Source organism: Mandrillus leucophaeus, unplaced genomic scaffold (genome assembly GCF_000951045.1).
Source record: "Mandrillus leucophaeus isolate KB7577 unplaced genomic scaffold, Mleu.le_1.0 Scaffold16, whole genome shotgun sequence".
Taxonomy (NCBI): domain Eukaryota; kingdom Metazoa; phylum Chordata; class Mammalia; order Primates; family Cercopithecidae; genus Mandrillus; species Mandrillus leucophaeus.
The window spans coordinates 5,023,049-5,050,403 of record NW_012101587.1 but is presented as its reverse complement, the minus strand read 5'-3'; the positions used below and the strand labels follow the sequence as shown (position 1 = coordinate 5,050,403).

The 27,355-nt window shown below is 45.2% G+C and overlaps 1 protein-coding gene across 3 annotated transcripts in view; it reads left to right on the top strand.

Annotated features, from left to right (window-relative positions):
* Positions 1 to 6,253, top strand: part of TSHZ1 (teashirt zinc finger homeobox 1) — an 80,161-nt gene extending 73,908 nt beyond the window's left edge. For all 3 annotated transcript variants that reach the window (XM_011975882.1, XM_011975885.1, XM_011975883.1), the window contains one exon: positions 1,744 to 6,253. In XM_011975882.1, coding sequence (XP_011831272.1) covers positions 1,839 to 4,937 — 3,099 coding nt within the window. In that variant the 5' untranslated portion in view covers positions 1,744 to 1,838 and the 3' untranslated portion in view covers positions 4,938 to 6,253. The remainder of the gene's footprint in view (positions 1 to 1,743) is intronic.
* Positions 6,254 to 27,355: the final 21,102 nt, after the last annotated feature.

Genomic DNA, 27,355 nt, shown 5'->3' with positions numbered 1-27,355 from the left:
CTTTCTGCAAAGTATCTGAACCCCGAATATCCCAAGTTGTTGATGGAACTCTAGTCCAGCTAGTTGTTCCCTCAGACGGGAAAAGTAAGTAAAAGTGCCTTGGTCAAAGAAGCTGAGGCGGTGTTCCTTGCAGTAGTCTCCCTTGGGAGGTGGGAAGGTGGGTTGTGCAGTAAAGGATCTGACATGTCCTGCAGTCACAAGTCCAGGTTGCATCTCGGTTTCTGTGCCCTCCAGCCTCATCCATGGGACAACTGCCGTATCCCGGAGGCCCCTCTGGGAAACGCTGCCTTCAGCCCATGAGGTCGCTCTGCTGCGCGGTCGTGGACCTGTAGTCGGCGGATGGAGCGTGGACCGTTGGGCTTTTGTAATTAAACAGCTTTTATTGTGATAAAATATTTATAACATATAAGTGACCATTTTAACCATTTTAAGTGCACAGTTTCATGGCGTTAAGAATGTTCATATTGTTGTGCAGCCATCACCACCCTCCATCTCCGGAACTTTCTCATCTTCCCAGACGGAAACTCTGTCCCCATCCCCTCCTTCTCCTGGCACCCACCACCATTCTGCTTTCTTTTTCTATGAATGTGACGGTTCTAGGGCCCTCACGTGAGGCGAGCCGTGCCGTACGTGTCCTCTCGTGACCGGCTCCCTTCACTGAGCACCGTGCCCTCGAGGTGCATCCACGCTGCGGTGCGTGTCAGAACTCCCTTTCCAAGCCTGAGTGATGTTCTGCCTTCTGAAGGAAGCAGAAGGCCCAGGTTTACGATGTTGGCAGGCCTGAGCATGTGCTGGCCTTGGCCCCAGGCCCGTCCCACTGTGTGCGGGAGGCCCTTCTATCAGGATCCACTACAGGAAAGTGCCTCACGGCTTTCATCAACCCATCTTTGTGAAAGGGAGTTTCATGGCCACTAATGCAAAGGAAACGTTTCGCTTGACTTGGATCTGCTCAGTTTGGGGAGCCTGTCACTGCTGGCCCACTGCTGTGTGTGCCTCTGCCCCCGGCCCCAGGTGCCTGGAGGCTGCTGCACAGACGAAACGCTACACCGCGTTCATCCCTCCAACCATCAGTGGAGATTTTGGTGCCTTCCAGCTTGTGGCTGCAGTCAATGAGGCTGCTCTGGGCCTTGGTGAACAACCATGGCTTTTGCCATCTGGCAGCCCCATGAGGGTGGCGCTTCGCTCTGCCCAGGCAGGGGATGGGCGGGGCCATGTTGGGCTCTTGCTTTTGCTGAAGACCAGAGCGTTTTCATTGCTTGCCATTGAGGAGTGTTTTTATTTATGGGAACGATATAATACTGTCTGTGAAGATCCTGCTCTGAAAATTGATAACCAGGTCGTGCCCGATGGGTGTTTACAAATATTTGCCATGTGGAAGTCGTGAGGGGACTCCTGGGTCACTTAGGAGGGAACAGCCGATAGGAGGAGTACTTGGTGGGTGGTAGCTGGAGTCCCAAGTTCCTGCCCTTCCCACCAGGCTGCAAGGGTCAGACTGACATCTTTGGGACGAGCACAGGATACCATCCTCCAGTTCAGTCCCCTTTGCTAAAGACACACTCAGGAGGGGACAGCACCTTTTGGAACCTAACTCCTACAAAGGGATAGATATGTAAACTTGGGGTAGCCTTGTGTACTGGGAGCTAGGCTGACAAATATCTTTTTAAAGATCATCTAACTGCTGGGGAGGCTGCATCCTTGAAGATGATTTACTTCTTCTAACTGGGTTTTACTTTTCTCTCCTAGCTTATGTTCCTGAGGAAGAATTGAAGGCAGCAGAAATAGATGAAGAGCACGTGGAGGATGACGGGCTGTCTTTGGACATTCAGGAAAGTGAGTACATGTGCAATGAAGAGACAGAGATCAAAGAGGCGCAGAGCTACCAGAACTCCCCAGTCAGCTCTGCGACTAACCAGGACGCCGGCTACGGGTCGCCCTTCAGTGAGAGCAGCGACCAGCTGGCCCATTTCAAAGGCTCTTCCTCTCGAGAAGAGAAGGAGGATCCGCAGTGTCCCGACAGCCTCTCCTACCCCCAGGACAGCCTGGCACAGATCAAAGCTGTGTATGCAAACTTGTTCTCTGAGTCCTGCTGGTCCAGCTTAGCTCTGGATTTAAAGAAGTCGGGTTCCACCACCAGCACCAACGATGCCAGCCAGAAGGAGAGCTCCACCCCCACCCCCACGCCCCCTGTCTGCCCAGCCAGCACCGCCGGCCCCACGGCGAGCACGCCCAGCACCAGCTGCAGCTCCAGCACCAGCCACAGCAGTACCACCAGTACCAGCAGCAGCTCCGGGTACGACTGGCACCAGGCCGCACTGGCCAAGACGCTGCAGCAGACGTCCTCGTACGGGCTGCTCCCCGAGCCCAGCCTGTTCAGCACGGTGCAGCTCTACCGCCAGAACAACAAGCTCTACGGCTCCGTCTTCACTGGCGCCAGCAAGTTCCGATGCAAAGACTGCAGCGCCGCGTACGACACGCTGGTGGAACTGACGGTGCACATGAACGAGACAGGCCACTACCGTGATGACAACAGGGACAAGGACTCCGAGAAGACCAAGCGGTGGTCCAAGCCCAGGAAGCGCTCCCTGATGGAGATGGAGGGGAAGGAGGACGCCCAGAAGGTGCTGAAGTGCATGTACTGTGGACACTCCTTTGAGTCCTTGCAGGACCTCAGCGTCCACATGATCAAAACCAAGCATTACCAGAAAGTGCCTCTGAAGGAGCCAGTGCCAGCCATCACCAAACTGGTCCCCTCCACCAAAAAGCGGGCGCTTCAGGACCTGGCGCCCCCCTGCTCCCCTGAGCCAGCAGGAATGGCTGCAGAGGTGGCCCTGAGTGAGTCAGCCAAGGATCAGAAAGCGGCGAACCCATACGTCACACCCAATAACCGCTACGGCTACCAGAACGGTGCCAGCTACACCTGGCAGTTCGAGGCCCGCAAGGCGCAGATCCTCAAGTGCATGGAGTGCGGCAGCTCCCACGACACCCTGCAGCAGCTCACCGCCCACATGATGGTCACCGGGCACTTCCTGAAAGTGACCACCTCAGCCTCAAAGAAGGGCAAGCAGCTGGTGCTGGACCCCGTGGTGGAAGAGAAGATCCAGTCCATCCCCCTGCCGCCCACCACCCACACGCGGCTGCCGGCCTCCAGCATCAAAAAGCAGCCCGAGTCTCCCGCAGGGTCCACAGCTTCGGAAGACAAGAAAGAGCCGGAGAAGGAGAAGCCGCCCGTGGCTGGTGATGCGGAGAAGATCAAGGAGGAAAGTGAGGACAGCTCGGAGAAATTTGAGCCCAGCACCCTGTACCCGTACCTGCGCGAGGAGGACCTGGACGACAGCCCCAAGGGAGGGCTGGACATTCTCAAGTCCCTGGAGAATACCGTCTCCACGGCCATTAGCAAAGCCCAGAATGGCGCGCCCTCGTGGGGTGGTTACCCCAGCATCCACGCGGCCTACCAGCTGCCGGGCACCGTGAAGCCACTCCCGGCGGCCGTGCAGAGTGTGCAGGTGCAGCCGTCCTATGCTGGCGGCGTGAAGTCGCTGTCTTCCACCGAGCACAACGCCCTCTTGCACTCGCCGGGGAGCCTCACGCCCCCACCGCACAAGAGCAATGTGTCTGCCATGGAGGAGCTGGTGGAGAAGGTCACGGGCAAGGTCAGCATCAAGAAGGAGGAGAGGCCCCCTGAGAAGGAGAAGAGCGCCCCGGCCAAGGCTGCGTCCCCCGTAGCAAAAGAGAATAAAGATTTCCCTAAAACGGAGGAAGTCAGCGGCAAACAGCAGAAGAAGGGCCCTGAGGCCGAGACCGGGAAGGCCAAAAAGGAGGGACCGCTGGACGTTCACACCCCAAACGGCACAGAGCCTCTCAAAGCAAAGGTCACCAACGGCTGTAACAACCTGGGGATCATCACCGACCACTCGCCGGAGCCTTCCTTCATCAACCCTCTGAGCGCTTTGCAGTCCATCATGAACACCCACCTGGGCAAGGTGTCCAAGCCCGTGGGCGCCTCGCTGGACCCGCTGGCCATGCTCTACAAGATCAGCAACAGCATGCTGGACAGGCCGGCGCGCCCCGCCGCCCCGGTGAAGCAGGCCGACGCCATCGACCGCTACTACTACGAAAACAGCGACCAGCCCATTGACTTAACCAAGTCCAAGAACAAGCCGCTGGGGTCGGGCATGGCCGAGCCGGTGGCGTCACCTCTGCGGGAGAGCGCGCTCATGGACATCTCTGACATGGTAAAAAATCTCACAGGCCGCCTGACGCCCAAGTCCTCCACGCCCTCTACAGTCTCGGAGAAGTCTGATGCTGATGGCAGCAGCTTTGAGGAGGCACTGGATGAGCTGTCACCGGTCCACAAGAGGAAGGGCCGGCAGTCCAACTGGAACCCGCAGCACCTGCTCATCCTGCAGGCCCAGTTCGCCTCGAGCTTGCGGGAGACCACAGAGGGCAAGTACATCATGTCGGACCTGGGCCCACAGGAGAGGGTGCACATCTCGAAGTTTACCGGCCTCTCCATGACCACCATCAGCCACTGGCTGGCCAATGTGAAGTACCAGTTGAGGAGGACAGGGGGAACGAAATTCCTAAAGAACCTGGACACAGGGCATCCTGTTTTCTTTTGCAACGATTGTGCCTCTCAGTTCAGAACTGCGTCTACATACATAAGTCATTTGGAGACGCACTTGGGCTTCAGCCTGAAGGATCTATCCAAGCTGCCACTCAATCAGATTCAAGAACAGCAGAATGTTTCGAAAGTCCTCGCCAACAAAACTCTGGGCCCGCTGGGGGCCACCGAGGAAGACTTGGGCTCCACATTCCAATGTAAGCTCTGCAACCGGACTTTTGCGAGCAAGCACGCAGTCAAACTGCACCTTAGCAAGACTCATGGCAAGTCCCCCGAGGACCACCTGATCTATGTGACTGAGTTGGAGAAACAGTAGCGTCCAGGTATGCAAGAGACCGCGGAACATTGCACTAAACGTCGTCGAGCTGCACTAGGCCTGGCCTGAGCCTCTAAAATCAGTCTTTCCTTTGTTGCTGGCCCGCCTCTCTGGACCTTGGTTTTCTTACACATATTTTGTATATTTATATGCTCTCTGTCCGATCTGTGCATGTTATTTTTCTTTTTCCGTGAGTCAAAGTCTGACCTTTATTTTCAACATCTGTTCTTGATGTTAAGCTATCTTTTGTAGGAAATAGTGGGGCACACTACTCAGAGACATTGTTTAGCAGTAAAGAAAGACACAAATAACAATGATAAAAAGACATCCTAAAATGACGAAGTTGCCATGACAATAAAGGTCATAGAACCTGGTAGTGTCAAATTTAACCCTTTGAGGACTGTAATTGCATTTCTGTGCCTTTCACTTGAAAAAAAAGAAAAAAAGAAAAAAAGGCTTAAAGGCATTTCATTCAGATCAAAAGCTGTGTCAGACACAAAACTTATTTAATAATTAAAAAATGAGCTTTTATATGCAGAACTGGTTTGTGAGGAAACATGCATGCAGCTGTGGGCAGATAGAAAGCTGTGTAGGACTCACGGGGTTTGGAAGCCACACCTCTACATGTCTAAAACAAAAAACAACAACAGATACCCACTCGCCACTATGCCCAAACCCTCTGGATGCGGAAAAATGCCACTTTCGGCAAAAAAAAAAAAAAAAAAAAAAAGTATGCAAGCTATTATTTAAAAATGTGTAAAAATGCTATTTCTTTTTTCCTGTAAAATATTGCGGTTTATAGTTATTTACAAATGTAAGCTTTGGTACAAGCTGACCTTTCTATAGCGTGCTGCATTGGTAAATGAAAAAAAAATGGGGCAAACGTTGGAGTCCTTTCCTTGTAAATTGCCAGCATCAGCTTAAAAACTCCTGTATGTTACATATCGTACCATTTTAATCTCTTCAACTTTCTTTGTACCTTCTGGCTGTATGCTTTCCCTTTTAACTTTTTATATTGTCATTTTATATTAAATTTCTGTGTATATAATGTAAAACCACAATTTTTGAATAAAATTTAGTTCCTGCAGCTTGATTTAAATAGAGGACTTTTACTGGCACCTGCATCTCTCCAGATGCATGTACTCAGAGGGACTGTCAGACAAAAATAAATACATAAAAACAAAGCAAGCAATGCACTATTAATTATACATTTTGATGTTCTATCATTAATATTGTACAGTACATTTTGGTTCACACAATTAAATCCACTGTTTTCTCAGATGTAAAATAAACCCACATGCAGTTCTTGATTTACACGGATTGTCATGTCGTCATTATTTTGCCTTTGAGATGTTATTTCAGCAACAAGAGGTATTGCTTATGCAATCAACCAACAAAAATTCTATTCAGAATCATCATTTCATGATTTGTGTGCTGACATGTTTCATTCAAATGGTAAGTATTGTGCTTTAAAAAATGATAATTAAAATTTTTAACTCCACTGGGTGCTAAGGATTGCCGAGTTTAGCCATTGAGTGATGGCTGTTTTGTACTTAGGTGGGCTGAGATGCGTCCTTCAGAGAATCCTTTGCAGAATTTAAAAATATGTGTAATTAACCTGTGTGTCTATCCAGAGATTTAATGGTGGGAGTAGAGGGGTAGGGCTTACTCCACCAGCAAAGACCCCGAGGACCCAGGAATTAGTTTTGTGTTGCTCCAAAGAGGAAAACCGATTTCTGAGCTTTTAAAAACCTACAATTTTAAAAAGAAAACTGGCTGCTGTTGTATTCAGTGTTTGAAATGAGGCTTCCTTCTGCAGATTAGAGCACGGCGGGCTCTACTGAGAGTGCCAGGACGCTTGCCATGAAAACGCCCATCCTCCAGGGTGACCCCCATCCCTGAAAGCCCAAACTCACTGCCTAGTCTGTATCAAGGGAAGCATTGACATTGAGGCCCCCTGGCCTCTCCCCCCAGCCCCAGGAGCACTAAATGACACGGCCATGAAAATTTACTTTTCTGCCTTTTGCTTACATTTTCATAAAATTATATCCTGAGAAAGGTTAGCGCTTATACCTCTCTGTTCAGAAGCAGCTAAGCAATTGTGATATTTTAATTATTTCTCTCACATTGCCCCGTGACAGCAAGGATTGTTCTGTTTCCATTAATGATTTGAGGAGGAGGAGCAGGTCCAGGTGGGTCATACTTACACAGGCTTTTGTACTAACGCAGCAGAGCGCCAGGGAGGTTTGCTAAATTTTTCTGACTTTTTTCATTGGTAAATAGCTATGTCCTTTAGGAGCCTCAGCCATTTAGACATTTCAGTTCAATTACTGGGTGATTATGTACTTTGGGCTCAAGGGGTGACAGAGAAGAATAACAATGAGGCTTATGGCAGTGGCGTGGGGGCTTTGCATAATAATCCTTTGAAGTTATGTTTATTTTACCACAACCCCGCAAACATGTGATTATGTGATTTCACCCTCATAGCAAAAGTGTTAGCAGCAGCAGGTGAAGTGGTCCAAAGGGAGGTGAGTGCTCCCCAGAAGGGGGTCACTGGCCCAGTGTGCAGCTAAGCACTGAGTGGTTTTAAAGCGGCTGGCAACTTGAGTTCCGATCATTGGGGGATGGACATAGAATTGGGGTTTTCCTTTAAATTTTTTTCTTCCTAACTCGCCAACTGTATTGCTACATTGTCTTGACCGTAATTTCCCAATCAATGCATAGGAGACTAGGTTATCTTAATCATACCCCTGAAAGTGATAATGAACGTGGCGACTCCCACTATATTTGTCGAGTGCTTCCTTTGTGCCCGGGACTAATTCTAAGTGCTTCACACCTATGAACTCATTCCTTCCTCACAACTGTATGCGGTGGGTTCTGTTACTTTCACGCTCAGTTTACAGGTGAGGAGCCAGGCACAGCAGGGTTGAGGAACGGACCCAAGGCCACATGGCTTACGAATGACTAAATGACTAAACTTGGGCTTTCAGTCCAAAAAGCTTTTGCTACAGAACCACACTCTGAATGCCTGCTTACAGGCCTTGGGATCTGCCCCAGGTGGGAATCTCTGCTGTCACCCAGAGGCAGGGCGTCTCCTACGGGGTGGGGAGCTAGAGGCAAGGCTTCACGATGGTGCTGGGGGGCATGGGATGCAGCTGAGCAGCCAGAGCTGCTCTTCACCTCCCACTGCAGCCCTTGTGGATGGCAAAATGTAGCCGCCCCATGGTCTGCTGGATTTGAGAAAATAAGTTGAAAGATGTTTTTATGGTTCTGTAGCAACTTCAATTGAATACAGGTATACTTAGTAACACAGAAACTCAATTTGTAAGGATACGAATGGATTGAATAATCCAGGGAAGGATTGGGATACCTACAATCTGAAGATTTACTTGACACATTTCCCCTTCCTTCACTGATGTCCGAGGAAACGTGTCCACCCTTCCCTTCATGTAGTTTTGTGTGTCCCAGCAAATGAACTCCACGCACGGCACTGGGTCCTCTCGGCCTCCTAAGTCCTCCCGCGGTCCCAGGGAACAGATCTTCCTCTTCTGTGGTGTGGGGACAAAATGGCCCTGGCCACCTGGAGAGAGTCAGCCACCTGTCCCAGCCTGTGGGACGCTGGCAAGGAGGCCGGGGGTGGGGGGGGGTTCAGCTGTCTCGTTTGGCCTGGTGGCCGTCGTGCGCATGCAGGTGTCACCCTGATTTGCACTCATATTTGCCGTTTGAGACTTGGAGTCAATAACTAATCATGTATTTTTTCCTTCAGATGTAGAATTTTTTAAAGTTTGTGATAGTCCCCAAAATGGGTGAGGATGTTGCTTGATAGGTAGTCAGTTTTTAAAGAGAGATAAAACCTGTGAAATAATGACACACTATGGTTTATGTAAGCGAAACAAACTTTTTTAGGTAGTGTATGCAAAAAGGTGATTAAAAATTCTAACGATTCTGATCCGACATTTCTATAGTTGACAGCCTTTGAAAAACTGTTAACTTTAGTCTAAAGCATGTCTAACCTACTTCCAAATGTTCAGAAACCTGTATGTGCAAATAAAGGTTTCTGCTTTTTTCCGAGAGAAAATTTCTTATTTATTTTATTATAATTTATCTGAAGATAGTGGATACCATTGAAAGCTAATTATTGAATTGTTAGCTTACAAGATACCAAAAAGTAAAATCTCTTTTGGAGACAATTTGTGCTTTTTATATAACTTTTATTCTTATGACAAAAGTGATACAGTCATTGTAGAAAAGTTGGAAAATAAACATGAAGTTAATAAAAACTGTTGTTTTCATCTACAGAAAAATCACTGCTAATATTTTGGTGCTAACATCTTTTTTCCATGTTTCTACAAACTAGAGATCATGTTCAACATACTTTTTGTACCTTGCTTCTTCTTTACCTGACAGTAGATAACGTCTATTTTCTCATTTTGTTACATATGGAGGATTTTTAAATCTTTTTGAGCTGTACTATAATTTATTTAATCAATTCCCTATTACAGTTTTAAAAGCAACATTTAGATTTTTCAAGTTTTCTCAATTAGAAATATGAGTACAAGAAATTCCACTCAATATTATTGTGAATATTTTTTATTACTTCCTTACAATAAATACCTAGAATTGAAGTCGCTGCGTCATAATGTGATTTGGTGCATATACCAAATTACCCACAGGAAAACTTGTACTGGTTTAGACACTTATTTGCATGAGAATGACTGTTTCTACACACCTTTGCCGTGTGACTACAAGGGTTTGATGTTTTTAAGTTTTTGGCCATTTTCACTGATTAACCAATTTAATCTTGATGTTTTCCTGTATAATATTTTTAATGTTGATTGTTCATTTATGTTATTTAAAACATCATTCGAGGACATGTGTGATTTCTGGAGTACTTTTACATTAATTATGATTTTATTTATTTATTTATTTATTTTAAATCAGGGTCTTACTCTGTTGCCCAGGCTGGAGTGCAGTAACATGATGTTGGCTCACTGCAGCCTTGACCTCACTGACTCAAGCGATCCTCCCACCTCAACCTCCCAAGTATCTGGGACCACAGTTACACACCACCATGCCCAGCTAATTTTTGTGTTTTTTTTAGAGATGAGGTTTCACCATGTTGCCCAGGCTGGTCTCAAACTCCTGAGCTCAAGTGATCCGCCCGCCATGGCCTCCCAAATTCTTGGGAGTACAGGCGTGAGTCAGCCTGCCCGGCCTTCATGATTCATTTAAACTCAAGTGGCCACAGACAACCCAACCGCAAAGAGGAGAGAAAGAACTTAGCTAAGACCCTGTGGCTCCTTTGTGGATATGGGACTAGAACAGGGCAGTTATTTTCCAGGTCTGTTCCCCCTTGTTCATCCATAAAGCTATGTCTCATTAAAAGGTCCCCAGTGACTTCAAGTGAATAATGTACTTTTGTACTCTCTTCAAATTTCCCAACTTGCCCACAGGGAGTGGAGTCTCCAATTTTATTACTTCTATTGCTGATTTGCAATTAGTATTGATTAGCAAAACAAAGATAATTTCAAAATAAAGTGGTCACTACCCTAGTAGGATGAGATTTGATCACTTAGAGTAGACTCCATAAAATAAAAACACTTGGATTGACCTAGAAGTCAAGAGAGAGGGACTACTTTTAAATCTGTATCAGAATATCTCCCATAGGTGAGTTTGTTCCAGAGCTGAAATTCAAGGGCTCTGATAAGCCCCTGATGTCTTTGACCCAGATTCTTGATAGCCACACACAGAGGCCAACAAGCAAAGGGTGAGGACGATGAGGAAGCATGTTACCTTGAATAAGACCAGGATGCGCTGAAGAGTACGTGAGATTCATTTTCTTTCGTAAAGAGCGATAGCGTTTCACCAAAAGTGTTTAGATGACCTGTAACTAGTCAGTCACTATTTTTCTTACATCACCCAAAACTATTTACAATTTGATCTGACTGGTATAAAGGCTGTCTGATGATGCGTAGAGTGCATTTTACTTTGAACAGACAGTGGAAACAGTGGGCCCACATATTTGACCATATTTTGTTAAAATATTTGAGATATGGCACACATCATATTTAAATAGTAGCTAAAAATGTAGTTTTTCTGGTTAGAATGCAGTGCTTAAAGATGAATTTAAAAGGAAGTCTTTAAGACTGAAGCATTCTGAACAAAGCTGAATTTGCAGGGATATTTTTCCTTGATAGCTTGTTTGACCAAAAGTACATTAGTGGCAAGGAGCTGGGGACAGATACATTGGGAACACCAGTTTCTAAAGTATGGAAATAATAAGGAAAAGCCCATTTTGTATAACTGTAACCATCAGCCAAATTCATCCAATCGATTCATACACAACTGGGTTTCCTATGGGCTGCTACAAAACCCCAACCGGTCCTAAGATTAAAACATTTTTCTCCTTTCAGTAAATGTTTTCTTCTTTAGATACATTTTAATGTATTTATGCATATTTTCAGAGTAATTTTTCCAATTTTCTCCAAGAAACTAAACTAAAATTTTCCTTTTCACCTTGTAGAACAGCAGAGTATGTGGATACGTGGTGAGCACGGTGTGATAACAAAACCAAAAGGATGGGCATTTGAGAATAATTTATTACCATGTAGTTTAAAATTATATATTCAATCGTATTTCTAAGCCATAGCTTTCATGTCATTATGCCCAATTGATTAATGATTGGGCATTAATTGATTAATATTGATTAATGATTAAACACACTTACCAATTTCAACTTTTGACTCTTTTATGTCATTAAAATTTTGAAAGCAATATTTAGTTGTGTTTTGATTTGTTAACTTTAAGAGACAGTAATGTCCTAAATACTGGCATTTCATTTGTAATCTGTTTATTTACAAATTAGTAAAATCTAATTTCCATTTTTAAAGCAATTAGTTTTCCTCTCAGATATTCCTGTCCTTATTGTTTTAGAGTTGTGAAATTCACACATCATTCACTTGGATACACAAGATTCCAGGATGGGGAGCTCAATTATTGGTCTTATTTAGTGGAAGCATGGGTTTTTGCATTGTTGAATGCAAAATAAATGACCACATCTCAAAATTGGACTCTAGACATATTGATTAGGACACATTCCATTTTCCATAATTTTTTCATCAATTAGTGGAAACTAATAGCCTTAAACTCTAAAATAATCTGCAAGCAGAAATCTGATGGAAAGGGCTTTGTCCAAACTTCAGATTATGACGAAAAATATTTATTTAAATAGGAGGGAATTTAAAGCGGCAATCTTTTGCATGGTGACTGTTTTCTTAAACGTAATGTGAATATTTGTCTTTAAGTTCTGGTTAGATAGTTGGAGCCTAACACTATGTAATATCTTATTTGTTGTCATGGAAGCTTTGTAATATCACAAAATTCTAAGGAAACCAGGAAAGCTGCAGAGAGGCACCACCAGTTCTTGTCACTAAAACTTTGCAGAGCAAACAACAGATTTATGAAAAAGGAGTCACAAAGTTACTATGTCTGGATGACCTCTCACTTTTCTTAACATTTCAGAATTTGGTGCTTCTTTTGGAGACACTCTGACTAGTGCATTCCTAGATTCCTGCTTCTGGTGGCTGACGTTTTGAAGAGTGGAATCCCACATCAGAAACAGAAAGTCTGGTGTTTCAGAGACCGGTTTGGATATCATTCCTTTTGTCAGTGGTTTTCATGATAATTGCATTGCCTGGACATGAACGAGCCCCCTTTTTTAAAAAGTGAAATTGGCGATGCACTTGCTCCATGCACTCCCGGCAGGTAGCACCCTGACTGCTTTCACTCCCTCCATGGTGAGGTATCATCACGTTTCTTCCCAAGGCCAGATTTGGCCTTTCTTAAGCCTAAACTCCTCAAAGACAAGATAAACACATTTCTCCTGTAGGAATAATATTTAGCGTTCTTATTCACCCTCCAAATGTTTTCTTCTTGAAACTCCCCACTTCACAGAACCCTTCAGGTTAGCCAAGTGCTTCAGCATTGTAGAGCAGCCAGGAGAACAGAACCGTGGGAGAGCAGGTAAGAGCCTGTGCAGTCCGTCTCTATCTGTATGGCTTCATCTGTGTGTGCGGGGCAGGGGGATGGGGACACTGTCTCTTTATGTCTCAGGATGAAGAACAGCAAGAGGAAAGCTGAGACTCAGGGGAGGAGAGGGCCGGCCCGGTACAGGTTAGAAAGGCTAAAGAACCGTTTTGGGTGGCACTGGGTTTGTGGTTTCCATTGTGATTCTAAAAGATCATGGCCCTTCTGCCATCTGTATCAGGAATGAGGGAAGAGTGGATAGATCCACCTGCAGGAGAGAGACAGCGCCCAAGACTATGAAGGCAGAGTTGGGCCACTAGGCCAGTGAGGCAGTGTGAAATGCTCCAAGCACAGCCCTCTGCCTCAGGGCTGGAGCTCCCTAGGGCTGTGCACCAGCAGTGGACATCACAGACCATGTCTTGCACATGGACCCAAATAAAACTAAGCAGGTGGAATCAACAAATGCGCAGGAATGAAGGTGACAGGAGGGTGGGAAGCCCAGTGACAACAATCGTAGATCGAAGATTTCGTTCAGTAAGGAATAAAAAAATCACAGAAAGAGCATGGGAGTGTGGCCTTTCTAGGGTTAAAGATCCTTAAGCTTTAGAGAGAATGTATAAAAGAAATTTTCTTTCTGAAATAATTTATGGAAATGCCGTGCTCCCTTTGAAGGCTCCATGTCACCGTGTGGCACTGCGCAATGTTCTCTTTCTTCACCTGTCAGGCAAAGACCACCTCGAAGAGTCTCACTGCTGATTACTAGTTAATTGTCATTAATAAGTGACAACTGACATTATGGGGGCTTAATGCAGAGAGAACAGAAAAGAGCCACAGATATTCTAATGAGCTGACTCCTACGTGCCCTCTTTTGTTGTCGAAAATGAGGAGCTGTCGTCATTGTTCAGGAGATGGGCTTCAATTGCTCTGGAAAATATTCTCTTTTAATTTCTTTATGCATAGATAATTCCTGGGACTCTGTACTTCTCTCTCTCCCACCCCCCTCTCCTTTGAGCATGCACACACACACACACACGCACGCACGCGCACACACACACACACACACTTCCTCACTGTCTCCTATGAGCATGCTAAAAGCTCCCAACTTAGGAAGAATCATAACTTATTCCTAGACAAGGAAGTAGTGCACTCGTCAAAGCTTGTATTTACAGAGTAGATAGAAAAGGAAGGCCGTTGAGTGTCATAGTTTTAGTTGCCTTGGATGGGAACAGAGGTGGAGAGGTTCAGCACTGAGGAACGAAGGGTGGGAGGCAGGAAAAAGGGAGGAATTGATGTAACGAGAAAAGATCCACCAGTCACAGGCGGGAAGCTGAAAGTGATGATCAAGAACATATGAACACATGTCACAGCCAATCTGCCCAAGAGAAACGTTGCTCTTCCCAGCCCTCAGAGCTTTAAAACAATTACAACAACAAAAAATCCCCAAAGAATCTTCCAGAAGAGAAGCCAGGAATGAGGGGAAATGATTCAATAGATATTAAACTTTGAGCTGCATCCATTGCCATTTGTTTTTGGTAAACTTTACCCAAACAGAATTTGCATATTAAAGATTCTTGCTCATCAGGACAAGTGAGCACAGACTCTGAGTTCCTTCTTGTGCGTGTGTGTTATGTGTGCATACACAGAAACAATGCTGTATTCAAATATTAGAGTAGAAAACAAAGCCAAAAACATACAGCAACCTCTCCCCTTTACCTGTCTTCCTCCTTTCCCTGCCCAGTGCCTGGTAACCATCATTCTACTCTCTGCTTCTATGAGTCTAACTTTTAAAAAATTCCACATATCAGTGAGATCATGCAATACTTACCTCTCTGTGGCTGGCTTAATTCACTTGGCATAATGTCCTCTAGGTTCATCCCTGTTGTTACAAATGGCAGAATATCCTGCTTCTTGAAGGCTGAATAGTATTTCATTGTGTACATATACCACATTAAAAAATAGGTGATGGAGATGTTAATTAGACTGATTTGGTCATTCCAGAACATATACACGTAATGAAACATCACATTGTACCCTGAAAATATATACAATTATCTGTCAGCTAAAAATAAAATGAAATTGAAGAAAGGAAAACATACAGCAAATACTTTCGGTGTCTGCTCAAGCCACTTAACAGAATGCTGTGTCTGTCTGTAAGGAAAGGGCAGCTGTCAGGGTGCATGTTCTCTCACTATCCGCTCAATACCGAAGATTTCCAAATAGGACCATGGCAGAATATCCTCGGAGTAAGCGCGGGCTGAAGCTAACAGGAACAAGATGTGTTGTTTTTCAAGTGCCAACACCTCCTAACAACAATTTTTCGTGCTATCAGATCATTTCACACCGTGCCATTCCACCTTCTCTCAAGTCTTATCACACAAATGCAGTTTCAAGCTTGATATTTGATGGCTGCACTGCTAAAGGGAGATATCCTGTCTTGTTCCTTAAAACACTGCTGTGGCAGTCATTTCTGTATGCAGTGGTAAACCCTGTGCCCACATTCATTTCTGTTCAGTGATAGGGTTTGGGAGAGGGGCAATACTTTGAATTGCAGTGAGCAGCTGGGTCTGGTCTCCTCCCACTTTGGAGTCAACCTCGACTTCCAGATGATGGTCCTAACAGCACAGAAAGAGAGGGTAAGAAATGACCATCCTGCCCTTCAAATCAGCTAATGGGCAACCGCATCACACTGTTGACACCTGGCGGGTCCTCAGCTAAAGGTGTTTAAGTTTCGAATGCGTGTGCTGGTGTTGAACCACATCGGGAGAATTGCACACTTGTGTTATTGAATTTTTGGACCTGAGTTTTCAAGCTTTACATTTAGATTGTGTTTGTTTTATTTGAAAATGCTGAGATTGGTCCCAGCTTGGTATCATTTGTAATGACACCAATATCCTTGCCTCAGTTTTGCACAGAAGTATGGAAAAGGGCACGGTGAGCTTGCACCAGTCACTAGATTGCCGCCCCCCAGTGGACGATGATCCATTGTTAAAGGACATGGTGAGCTTGCACCAGGTACTAGATAGCCACCCCGCAATGGACGGTGTTCCATCGTTAATCTGTACTGTTTTGGCATCACGCTATTGTGGAGAGAACCTGGAATTCAGAGGCTGAAGTCTGGACTATTGCATGAACCTCAGTTACTTTGTGAATCAAAATTATAAAAGCACATGGGATGTTCCTCCCTCCGTGCTCAATATGTGGAAGGGGCCTAATAAACTGTATTGTCATTAGACTTGCTTGATCAAGTACAAACACCCCTCATGAGACAGCTCTCCTCTCTCATCTCTTGTTCACAAAAATATCAAGAAAGGCATTTTCAAATGTCTCTTTTAAGTTGATAAATCAGTAAATGCACTGGTGGATACCTGAGATCAATCCTATGTTCGAGTTGGAAGAATAACATATTAGTTGCCTCATGGGGTTCAACTGTATTGGGGTGTCCTCCATTACCACCAATTTTCAGCTCCATGACAAGAAGAAAGTAAGGGTCTAGACAAGAGGAAAGTAAGCTGTGAAAGATTTGGATTGACCGTCCAAGGTAGAAACAAGTAGGTATCTGGCTGGAATCCAGAATTGCTATGTCCTTCACCCACTCACAGCACAGATTTCCAAAAGAGATGTGCAGAGAGGTTACTTGGTCAATGAACAGTTTTTCTTACCATCATGGGCCTCACTGGGCTGGCCAAAGCAGTTAGATTAGAGTGTACAAGGGTCAAGAGGATTCATTTGGCCTTGAGGAGACAGGTGGAAACCCTGCATCCTTCGCCAGGAGCCCCAACAGATTCCTGCTTAGGCCCTGGGACAGGTACTCCTCAGAGAACCAGAAGCGAGGGGTTCTTTCCTCTGTTCACCAAAAGTCTCACTGAAACCATTATTATGTGTGGCCCCGACCCGAATCCTAGTTCCTCTCCTTGGGTTGGGATGAGGGTGTGGAGAGCAAGTCCATGGCTCCCTCTTGAGTTTAGAAGGCAGATCCAACAGGTGAATCCAACAGGTGGCAGACCCAGCAGTCTTCAGTCTTCATTCTGCCATGTTGAAATGAAAAGGATTTCAGTGAGCCCCCTGATCTGGATAATCAAGGAAACATCAGGTCATATTCTGGGACTGTTGTGATTGTTTTGTGTTTGGTATTTTGGCGATGTTCAGTTCATGTTCTAGACTGTGTATCCTCTAGTTATTCAATTTGGTGTCTACTTTTGGACTAAATGTCTACTTCACCCTGCCTTCATCATCACTAGCTATGTCCACTTCCATATTTTCAGCTGTTTGAGTCTTTGCTTGTCTTAGTTTAAATCTTGACTTAGTTCACCCTTCTTTCTTTTAGCTCCACCAACCTCAGTCAACGAGATTGGTTAGTGAACACAGGCTCACAAAATAAGGGTCCCCCACGTGACAGGTGGTGGGCTAGGAGCCCAATATCACTTATGGTGATGATGACAGACATCATCTGTCTCTGCCCTCCTGCAGCTTTCAGTGAACTCATTGTTTGTGTTCAATTTCCAGGTACCTAGAAGCAAACGTAGTTTTCCTCCTATAATCTCATCCATGCATGTGTTCATTCATTGAACCAACATTTGCTGCTAGATGTTTGGTATTTTCATAAATATTAGAAAACAACATGAAGACTACAGTTGCAGGTTAAATTTTGCAAACTGGCTAAGCATAGAGTCATGGGGGCTGTAGTGGGGATCACAAAAGGGCCCAGGACACCAGGAGCTTTCGAGCTCTAGGAAAGGTTTCCTAAGGGAGATGATTTGCACATATTTTGGTTACAATTCTTTTCATTAAAATGAGTCTAGATTGAATTCATTGCAAAATCAGCTTTAATATCAACATTTCGTGAAATGAGCTTCGTACTCCAAATGACACTCCTCTCACTTCCAGGGATGGGTGCTGCGAGCTGCTGCAGGCTGGATAGTGTCACCTCAGTGGCATTGGTGTGAGCTTGAACTGCACAGCATTTCTTTGCTCATAGACTCCCTCACCCTTTTCTATTGCTTCTTGATTTTTCTTGATGACTTTACATATTTGTTTTCCATTGCTAAGTAACAAATTAATCCCAAACTTACTCCAGTAAACGGTGACCTGTTAATCTCAGGTTCTGTGGTTAGGAAGTCTGGGTTCTCTGTTTAGGGACTCGCCAGGCTGAAGTCAAGGCAACGGCCCTTGCTGTGATCTTTCCAGGGGCTCAGGGTGCTCCCTTCCAAGCTCTGGGGTTGGCTGAAGCCGATTGCTTGTGTGGTAGAATTGACACCCTCAAAAACAAGAGGCTGCCCCCCTTGTTTTTGCTGCCTGCCCTGGGGCCCCTCCACCACACGACAGTTTGCCTCTTCAAGGTCAGCAGGAGAACACCTCTTTGGCTTCCAGTCTCTTTCAAGGGCTCACCTGATTACGTTGGGCCTATGAATTATGGTTTCCTTTGATGAACTCAAAGCCTGTTGTTGGAGGCCTTGATCACACTTGTAATATCCCTTCATCTTGGCCAAGTAAGGTAACCAGATCACTACTATGCTGCTGATTCTCTGGCAGTTAGCACAAGGCCAAAACCAAAATGAACTTGTTTAGTGTTGGTTGTTTCATAGATGATGGTTTCAGGGGGAACCCTGGACAGTGGGTGCCCTTGCTGAACCTGCACACCCACTTTGCTCTGTCTGCCCGTGATAAGCTCTTCACACGTGAGCTGACCCTTAGCCAGGCGGGGTGACGTCACAGGCACACCCACTTGGTCATCTGTTTTGGAATCTTATAAATACCTCGAGCAGCTCTCCCAGCAGGCTGTGTCTCTCCTTCTCAGCTGACTGAGAGGTCCTGATGGAGGGGAGATGCTTCTCTATCCCTGGGCCATGTGGAGGGCTCGGCCCAAATGTGCTCAGCACACATCTGTGCCTCCATCAGGACAGAAGGCAGCTTTGGTGACACTTAAGAGTGCTAATCTTGGAGCCAGGTCAATCCTGTGCTGAATCCAACTTACCTGTGTGATTAGACACATGACCTGGCCATTCTGTAACCTCTTTGAGACTCAGTTTCCTCATCTGAAATTTGAGGCTGACCAATAGCATGTCCTCCCTCAAGGAGCTGATGTGAGGATTAAATGAGATAATCTACATAAAGTGCTTCGTGTAGGCTCTGGCCCAGGGTACGTGCTCAATAGGTGGGAGCTGTGCGTATTTGCAGAAATAAAGCTGACCTGTGTTAGCATCATTGATAATTTGTAGATACAAGTATTACATCTTAAAGTTTAGTTATTAAATGGTGAGAAGTGGCACAGGTCAGGTCAGGGAGCAAAAAAGAGAGCTGCACATGGGCTGTATTTAAGGCTTGAAAATCAGAATCAGGAAAGAAGTCACTTAACAGTGTCACTTCCACAGCTGAGAGGACGGAACTTCCATGTGAGAAAGGACCCATGGACCACAATGATTTGAAGATGAGGGGAGGGTAGCACATTTTTAAAATAGGTCCCAGCAACACAGTAAATCAACTCATATTTGTCCAAAAATATTAATATTATGCAATTCTTTTTCTTTCTTTTTTTTTTTTTTGAGATGGAGTCTCACCCTGTTGCCCAGGCTGGAGTGCAATGGCGTGATCTCAGCTCGCTGCACCCTCTACCTCCCAGGTTCAAGCGATTCTCTTGCCTCAGCCTCCCCAGTAACTGGGATTACAGGTGTGCACCACCATGCCTGGCTAATTTTTGTGTTTTTAGTAGAGACAGGGTTTCGTCATGTTGGACAGGCTGGTCTCAAACTCCTGACCTGGGGTGATCCACCCACCTCGGCCTCCTCTGGGATTACAAGCATGAGTCACCGTGCCCACCCGATAATATCTTATAAAACTTACATATACATCTTTCATACTAGCAATTGTTTCATGGAGCATTTATAATTACAACGTAAGTACATTTTAGATAAATAAATGTAAGACGATCGTGAAATCGGATATCAGTTAAAACAAATTTGTTGAACGACATGATGAAGTTGTACCACAGGCATGTTCCCGTGGTGGCCTTGACAGTGTATGTGGGGCTAAATGGAACCTGCAGCTTAGATGCAAATGCCACCTTCGAGCTCATCACCCCAAATTCACCTGATACAAAGAGTGTACCTGAGCGAAGGTAAGCAAAGCCCCAGATACTGTCAAATATCCCGGAAATAGCACGGCAGAGGTGACCTGCAGGGACTGCGCTGCCGGCTTTCTCCAAGACAGACGGCTAACAGGCCCACACCAAAAGATGTGATTTGTTCCAGGTTGTCATTTCTGCCAGTGGAGAATGGAGAATGGGGAATAATAAGATTTTTTTTTTTTTTTTGTGGAGATGCTGACTTTTGTCAAGACATTTTAGAAAGCGTTCACTTGGAAAGAGATTGAGGTGGGAAACTGTGCAGGATGTAACCATTCCGCGTGCGGAGAGCGGCGGAGCAGGCGCTTCCTTTGCCTTCTTGCCATTCAGTGGCTGGTGTTTTGATTAGCCTGTGCTTTAGGCTATCATTAGCGTCTTTTGGGGAAAAGTATTCCATCCATAAATATGAAAATAAGCCCATAATTGACCCTTGGACTGAATTTGTTTCCATTGGATTTTGCCATTGAAAAGGCACCTATTTGGAGAGTACTATGAGTGGGGTAAGCTGGGTGCACCCCACGTTTGATAACAAAGACGGGCCCTTGCAGGGCAGTGCACCCAGGAAGGGAGGAGAGAGGGAGGGGAAGAGAGGGAAGAGCAGGTGTTTTTTTTTTTCCTTTCCAGCTGTAAGCACAATTAGGTATAACTCAGAAGTGGCCGCCAAGTGTGCGCCCTCAGTGCTCATTAATTGGACAGCTGTAGAAGAGCCGCTCGTAAGAGGCAATCGCCATGTCCTGCCCTGCGTCCTGAGGGTCGAGGGTAGACACACGTGGGGCAGGTGGGGAAGGTCCACGTGTCGGGGTCCATCAGAGATGAAAGATGCAAAGTAACCAAACAGGAAGTGCAGAGGGCCCATCGGCCTGCAGGCTTTCCTGAGACTCTGCAAATCCCAGGGGCCTTCCCTGTGGAACAGAGACCTGCGCGCCGCTGTGTATGTGCCATTGATTCCGCAGCCTTCGGGGCCGGGCTCCATCCCAGCCGCTGCCTGGCCTGGCCTGGCCTGGGGCGCAGTCTCCAGTTTTTGTCTTGGCTTTTTTTTGCAGCCGCAGCTGTAGAGTTCGGCTGCACCAATGAAAGGGTCCCTGCCCCCATTTTTAATTTTGCTTTTTCAGGAATTCCCACCACTGACTGAAAAGAACATATGGCATTGCGATTGCATTAGGATCATTTGTGCATTTCGCCAGAATGGGATTCACAGTGAGGAAGGAGTGATCACTTCAAAGCCTGGAGGGCAGAAGGTTTGAGGCCCCGAGTTCTTACCCTTCCCAGAAACAGATCAACCACGGGCTCCGAATTGGCTGGGAAGCCACTTCGAGATGATGGAACCCTCGGAAATCTGACCTCCTGAGCGTGTTAGGGGCTCGTGCGTGCTGTCGCTCCTGAGATCATCTGGCTGTAAGTCACACCAATTGCCACCTCCAGTCCCCCCAAACATGCTTTTGCTTTGCCACTTCTCCTCTGCTACTCTAAGAAGTGCTGGGCATGACTTCTGCTTCATACCTCATGGCATGGATTTTCTTCCATGTTTTGTCAGCAAGGAAAACAAAAATACAGGAATGATGACTTCTTTAGGAGAGGAGCACCTTTCTGTTTTTCCTCCCAAAACCAACCCCCCTTTCTTTCTTCTCTTGGAATCTTCAGAACCATCTTTACATGCAACTGTTTTGTTCTGCTTCAAAAATGCTGCCCTAATAAACTCTTTAATTTGACTGCGTGCATCAGTTTAGCAGTGACTTCAACCCTCTGTGCTGTAAAATCTCCCGAGAGCCACTTCTGAAACTGGAATCCCTCTGACCACTGCCCACGTGCAGAAATAAACAGACCCTGCTCAGTGTCTTTGAGAAACACTGGGCTAAACACGGCTAAATGGAGTTCTTTATGACAAGATTCAATACACATCGTGACTTTCCAAGATGGACGTGGTCTATAGCGTTGCACAACATTTCTGTTTATTTATTCTGTGATAAAATACACATAACATAAAATGGATCGTTGAACAATTTTTAAGTATGCAGTTCGGTAGTGTTAAGCACATTCACACTATCACCACCACATAGAATTTTTCATCTTCCCAAACACAAACTCTCAGCTCATTAAACAAGACGTCCTCATTTGTCCCACCCCCAGCTCCTGGCAACCACCATTCTACTTTCTGTCTCTATGAACGTAACAACCCTAGGGACCTAATGTAATGAAATCCTATAGTATTTGTCTTTTTGTGACTGGCGTATTTCACTTAGCGTGATGCCTTCAGGGTTCATCTGTGCTGTTGTGTGTGTCAGAATTCCTTTCCTTTTTAAGGCTGAATAATATTCCATTGTGTGCACGCACCACCTTTGTTTATCCATTAATCCACTGATGGATTGTTTCCACCTTTGGTTATTGTGAATAATTCATGCTGCTGTGAACATTGATATGCAAGTATCTGTGTGATCCTTTCTTTTAACTCTTTTTGGAATATACTTAGAAGTGGAATTGCTAGATTATATGGCCATTCTATGTTTAACTTTCTGAGGACCCATCAAACTGTTTTCCACAGTGGTTGCACCATTTTGTATTCCCGTAAGCAAGGATCCCAATGTCGTCACATCCTCGTAAATACTTGTTATTTTCCATTACTTTTGATAACAGCCATCCTAATGGGTGTGAAGTGGTGTCTCATTGTGGTTTTGATTTGCATTTCTTTTATGACTGGTGATGTTGAGAGTCTTTTCATGTTTATTGCCCATTTGTATATCTTCTTTAAAGAAAGCCTATTCATATTCTTTGCCCATTTTTGAATTGAGTTGTTTTCTGCTGTTGTTACAGACTGGGTAATATAGTCTGTATGTTAATTCCTTATCAGATATAATTTGCAAATATTTTCTCCCATTCTGTGGATTGCTTTTTCACTCACTTGATAGTGTTCATTGATGCACAAAAGCTTTTAATTTTGATGAAGTCAAATTTATCTAGTTTTTCTTTTGTTACCTGTGCATTTGGCATAATATCAGAAAAATCGTTGCTAAACCCAATGCCATAAAACTTTTCCTGTATGAATGATCCTAAGAGTTTTCAGTTTAGTTCTTATGTTCAGTTTTGTGATTCAAGTAAATTTTTATATATGGTGTGAGATAAGGGTTCAATTTATTAATTTGCATGTGAGTATCTACTGGTCCCAGTGCCATTAGTTGAAGAGACTGTCCTTTCCTCATTGGATGGTCTTGGCACCTTTGTCAAAAATGATTTGGTGGCTAGGCATGGTGGCTCACACTGGTAATCCAACACTTTGGGAGGCTGAGGCAGGCAGATCACCTGAAGTCATGAGCTTGAGACCAGCCTGGCCAATATGGGGAAACCCCATCTCTACTAAAAATGCAGGAATTAGCTGGGCGTGGTGGTGTGCGTGTAATCCCAGCTACTCAGGAGGCTGAGGCAGGAAAATGGCTTGAACCCAGGAGGTGGAGATTGCAGAGAGCTGAGATCACGCCACTGCACTCTATCTGGGTGACAGAGCAAGACTCCATCTCAAAAAAAAAAAAAAAATTATTTGGCCACATATATGGGGGTTTCTCTTTGGGCTCTCTACTAAATTCCATTGGCCCACAGATGTGTCCTTATGCCAGTACTACACCATTCTGATGACTGTAGCTCTGTCATAAGCTTTGAAATCCGGAAGTGAGAGTCCCCCAACTTTGTTCTTCTTCTTTCAAGATGGTTTTTGGCTATCCCCCAATTTTTTTAAAATATCAAACACTTCTTTTTTTTTCCTAGACTTGTTAACATTTCTTAGATAAATAATTCATAGAACCACAGTTCAGGCAACTTACTTCAAAAGTAGGTTTTTGTCAGTTTAGGTAAAATTTGTCTTTCTAACATTCTTAAGGAAGCTGTTCACCTGTTTTAGTTCAAGTTTGACATAAGAAAGTGATGGTCCAGACTGGTAAAAAAAAAAAAAAAAAAAAGTAGATAAGTTGAATTTTATTCTTGTCCCTGAAACCTCACTGCCATTAAAGAAGCTAGCCTTCTTGCCATCTTTTGGGTCCAGTGATGTCAATTCTCCTTGCCTCACTTTCTCTCTTCCCCACTTGTGAGCCCGGATGGCAGCTCAGGATGTTGTGACAATTAATGAAATGGAATCTGCAAAGTGCTTTGAATACTTTGAAAGAGAAGTGACATGCACATTCAAGGAAAAGAACTAGCACAACTCCTGAATCAGTGCAAACAGAAATGTTCCCAGATCATGTTATGGAATATTACAGGTGGTACATTCCCTTTTCTAGAAATCCTGAGATTATCTGAAATCTAGGGCAAGCACTGTAAGTTACATTATGAAATTTTGTTATGAAAAAATACTGTTTAAAGCAAATCAAACGTGAATTACTTCCACTGCAATTTAGACATTGAGCATTCCAGGACAATTTCAGGCTGCAGTGCTGAAGTATGGAGAAGTATCTGCCAGTTTTTAAGTCCACTTGGATACCCAGCTCTCTTCTTAATATTGTATTAGTCTGTTTTCACACTACTAATAAGACGTACCTGAGACTGGGTAATTTATATAGGAAAAAGGTGTAACGGACTCACAGTTCCACATGGCTGGGGAGGCCTCACAATCATGGCGGAAGGCAAGGAGGAGCAAGTCATGCCTTACATGGATGGCAGTGGGCAAAGAAAGAGCTTGTGCAAGAAAACTCCTCCTTATAAAACCGTCAAGTCTCATGAGAATTATTCACAATCACAAAAACAGAACGGGATAGACCTGCCACCATGATTCAATTACCTCCCACCTGGGCCCTCTCACAACATGTGGAAATTCAAGATGAGATTTGGGAGGGAACACAGCCAAACCATATCAATATACATAATTTTTAAAAGGTAAATACTTCCAAAAGGCTTATTATGGGGGAAAAAGGCTGTCCCTCAATTACCCCTCCAGTTTCCTCATCCTAATGACAATTATTGTATTTCAAGGTCTAGATATTACATGACTTTCTACTATGGAGAGAAACATTGCCACCTTACACCTGTCTCTCTCTCCTCTCTCCACCTCATTTGTATGTCTCTTGCCAGTATTCTCCCAATTGAGCTACATGGTGCCTTTTTGGTTTGATCAATAGTCCACTGTTACACTGCCGAGACTTGAAAATACATTATTTAGAGCTGAACCATATAGTGTACTAGGATTGAATTTCACTTCTTGTGTGATTTTTTTATTTTCCTGGTGTGTGTGGTTTGATTTATATTTCTACATTCCTGTTACTGATTCAACTTGAAAGGATTTGGCAAAGTTAATTATTTGCATTTCCTTGATACATTTTCTGCACTTGGTTTCCGAGACGCCCGCACCTTGTCTTCCTTTGCTTTTCTTGGTGTCCTTGCTGGTTTCTCCTTTCTCCCTGCCACTCAGCCCCAAGGTGCTCTAAGCCCTGGTGCTGGGCCCTTTTCCCTCTTGTTCCACACCCCATTCCCTTGGTGCTCTCATTCTGTCTCTTGCTTTATATACTGTCCTTGTGCTAAAAATTCCCAGGTTTATGTCTCAGTGCAGACCTTGCTCCTGACTCCAGCCTCTCATGCCCCACTTCCTACATAGCACGCCCATGCAGATGGTTTCCCAGGGCTGCCCCAAAAGAGTACCACGAGCTGGTGGCTTCAACAACAGCAATGGACTCTCACCCAGTGCTGTAGGCCAGCAGTCCAAGATCAAGGTGTCTGCAGACCTGTGCTCCCTCTGCAGGATCTAGGGGGTATACTTCTGCCTTTCCAGCTTCTGGTGGCTCCTGGCAACACTTGGCCTTTCTTGATCTGCAGCTGTGTCCTCTGGCCTCTGCTTGTCTCCCCGTGGCATTCTCCCTGTATGTCCCTGCCACACATTTCCTCCTTTTACATCTACGGCAGGCCATATTGAATTTGGACCCACCCAGATGACCTATTCTCAATCTGATTACATCTGCCAAGACCCCCTATTTCCAAATGTGGTCGTATGCACAGGTATGGGGATTAGGACTTCATCATATCTTTGGGGAATATAATTCAACTCATAATAGCTACCTACTGGGTGTTTCAACCACAATTTGTCTAAAACTGAACATCTGATTGCTGCCACCCCACCACCACCACACATGCTACACCCACATTGAAAACATTGGTGGTGTCCTTGGAACCTCTCTTTATCTTCCAACCATGTCCAGTCAATAAAGAAAGCTGGTCGTGTCCACTGGCAGAATAGCCTAGAAGTCTTCTCCTCCCCTCTCCCACTCTCCCTGTTCCACCCTGTCCTCATCTGGTCCACTCCCAACATGGCAGTTAGATTGGTTCTTTACAAACCTAAATCAGACCACATCGGCTGCCAGTCCAAAGCCCTCACAACGGCTTACCAGGCCCATGTGATTTGGACCTTTGCCTTTTCTCCTGCTCCTCCACCTCCCACTTTGTCTTCTCAGCAATGCCAGCTTCCTTCAGTGTCTCGGGTTTGCCTGGTGTGGTCCAGCCTCGTGGCCTCTGCCCTCCTGCTGTCTGCACCAGCCTTCTCCAGGCACCAGCCCCACCAGCTGCCCTACCTGACGGTTCTGCCTGAAATGCCAACTCCCACACGCTGCCTCCAAACTCCACCCCTGGAAGTCCAATTACCTTTATTGCTTCATAAATAATTTTTACTGTTGGTCTGATTGATTCTGTAATCTGCATTCAAATAAAATCCATACATTGCAGTTGATTAATATGTCCCTTAAATATCATTTAATCTCTAAATTGTCTTCTCCCCCTGCACCTCTTTGTTTTCTTTGTGAGGTGTTTGATGAGGAAGCTGGGTAGTCTGTCCTAGAGTTCAGTGCAGTCTGGGCTTTGCTGATGGCACCCCCCTGGTGTCCTCTGACATGTGACCTTGTCCCCTGTAGTTCCTGTTGCTGGGTAGTTATATTTAGCATCTGGGGAAGATGGAAGCCTTTTTTTATGCCTATGGAAGTCAGTATTTAGTCTTTCTTCTTCCTTTTGCACATAAAATATGTACTTGCTTCTTCAACAGACTTTCAAGCAATTGTCCTTATTTCAGATCTATTCTCACCCCCACCTCCAGAGGTTGCAGGAGCTGCCAGCTTCTGAGCTTTGGTGGGAGGCTCTGGCCACACATCAGCCTGCTCTGGGCTGTTCCACGCTCCTGGCTCACTTCAGCACTTTTGGGTCTGCTAAGACGATTGCTGTTGTTCCATCTGCTTTATTGCTTCCCACATTTTGCTGCTGACATCTCTCCCCTTCTCCTTGTCCTCGTGGGTTTATGGTCCCCCCTCTTGTTTTTTCATTG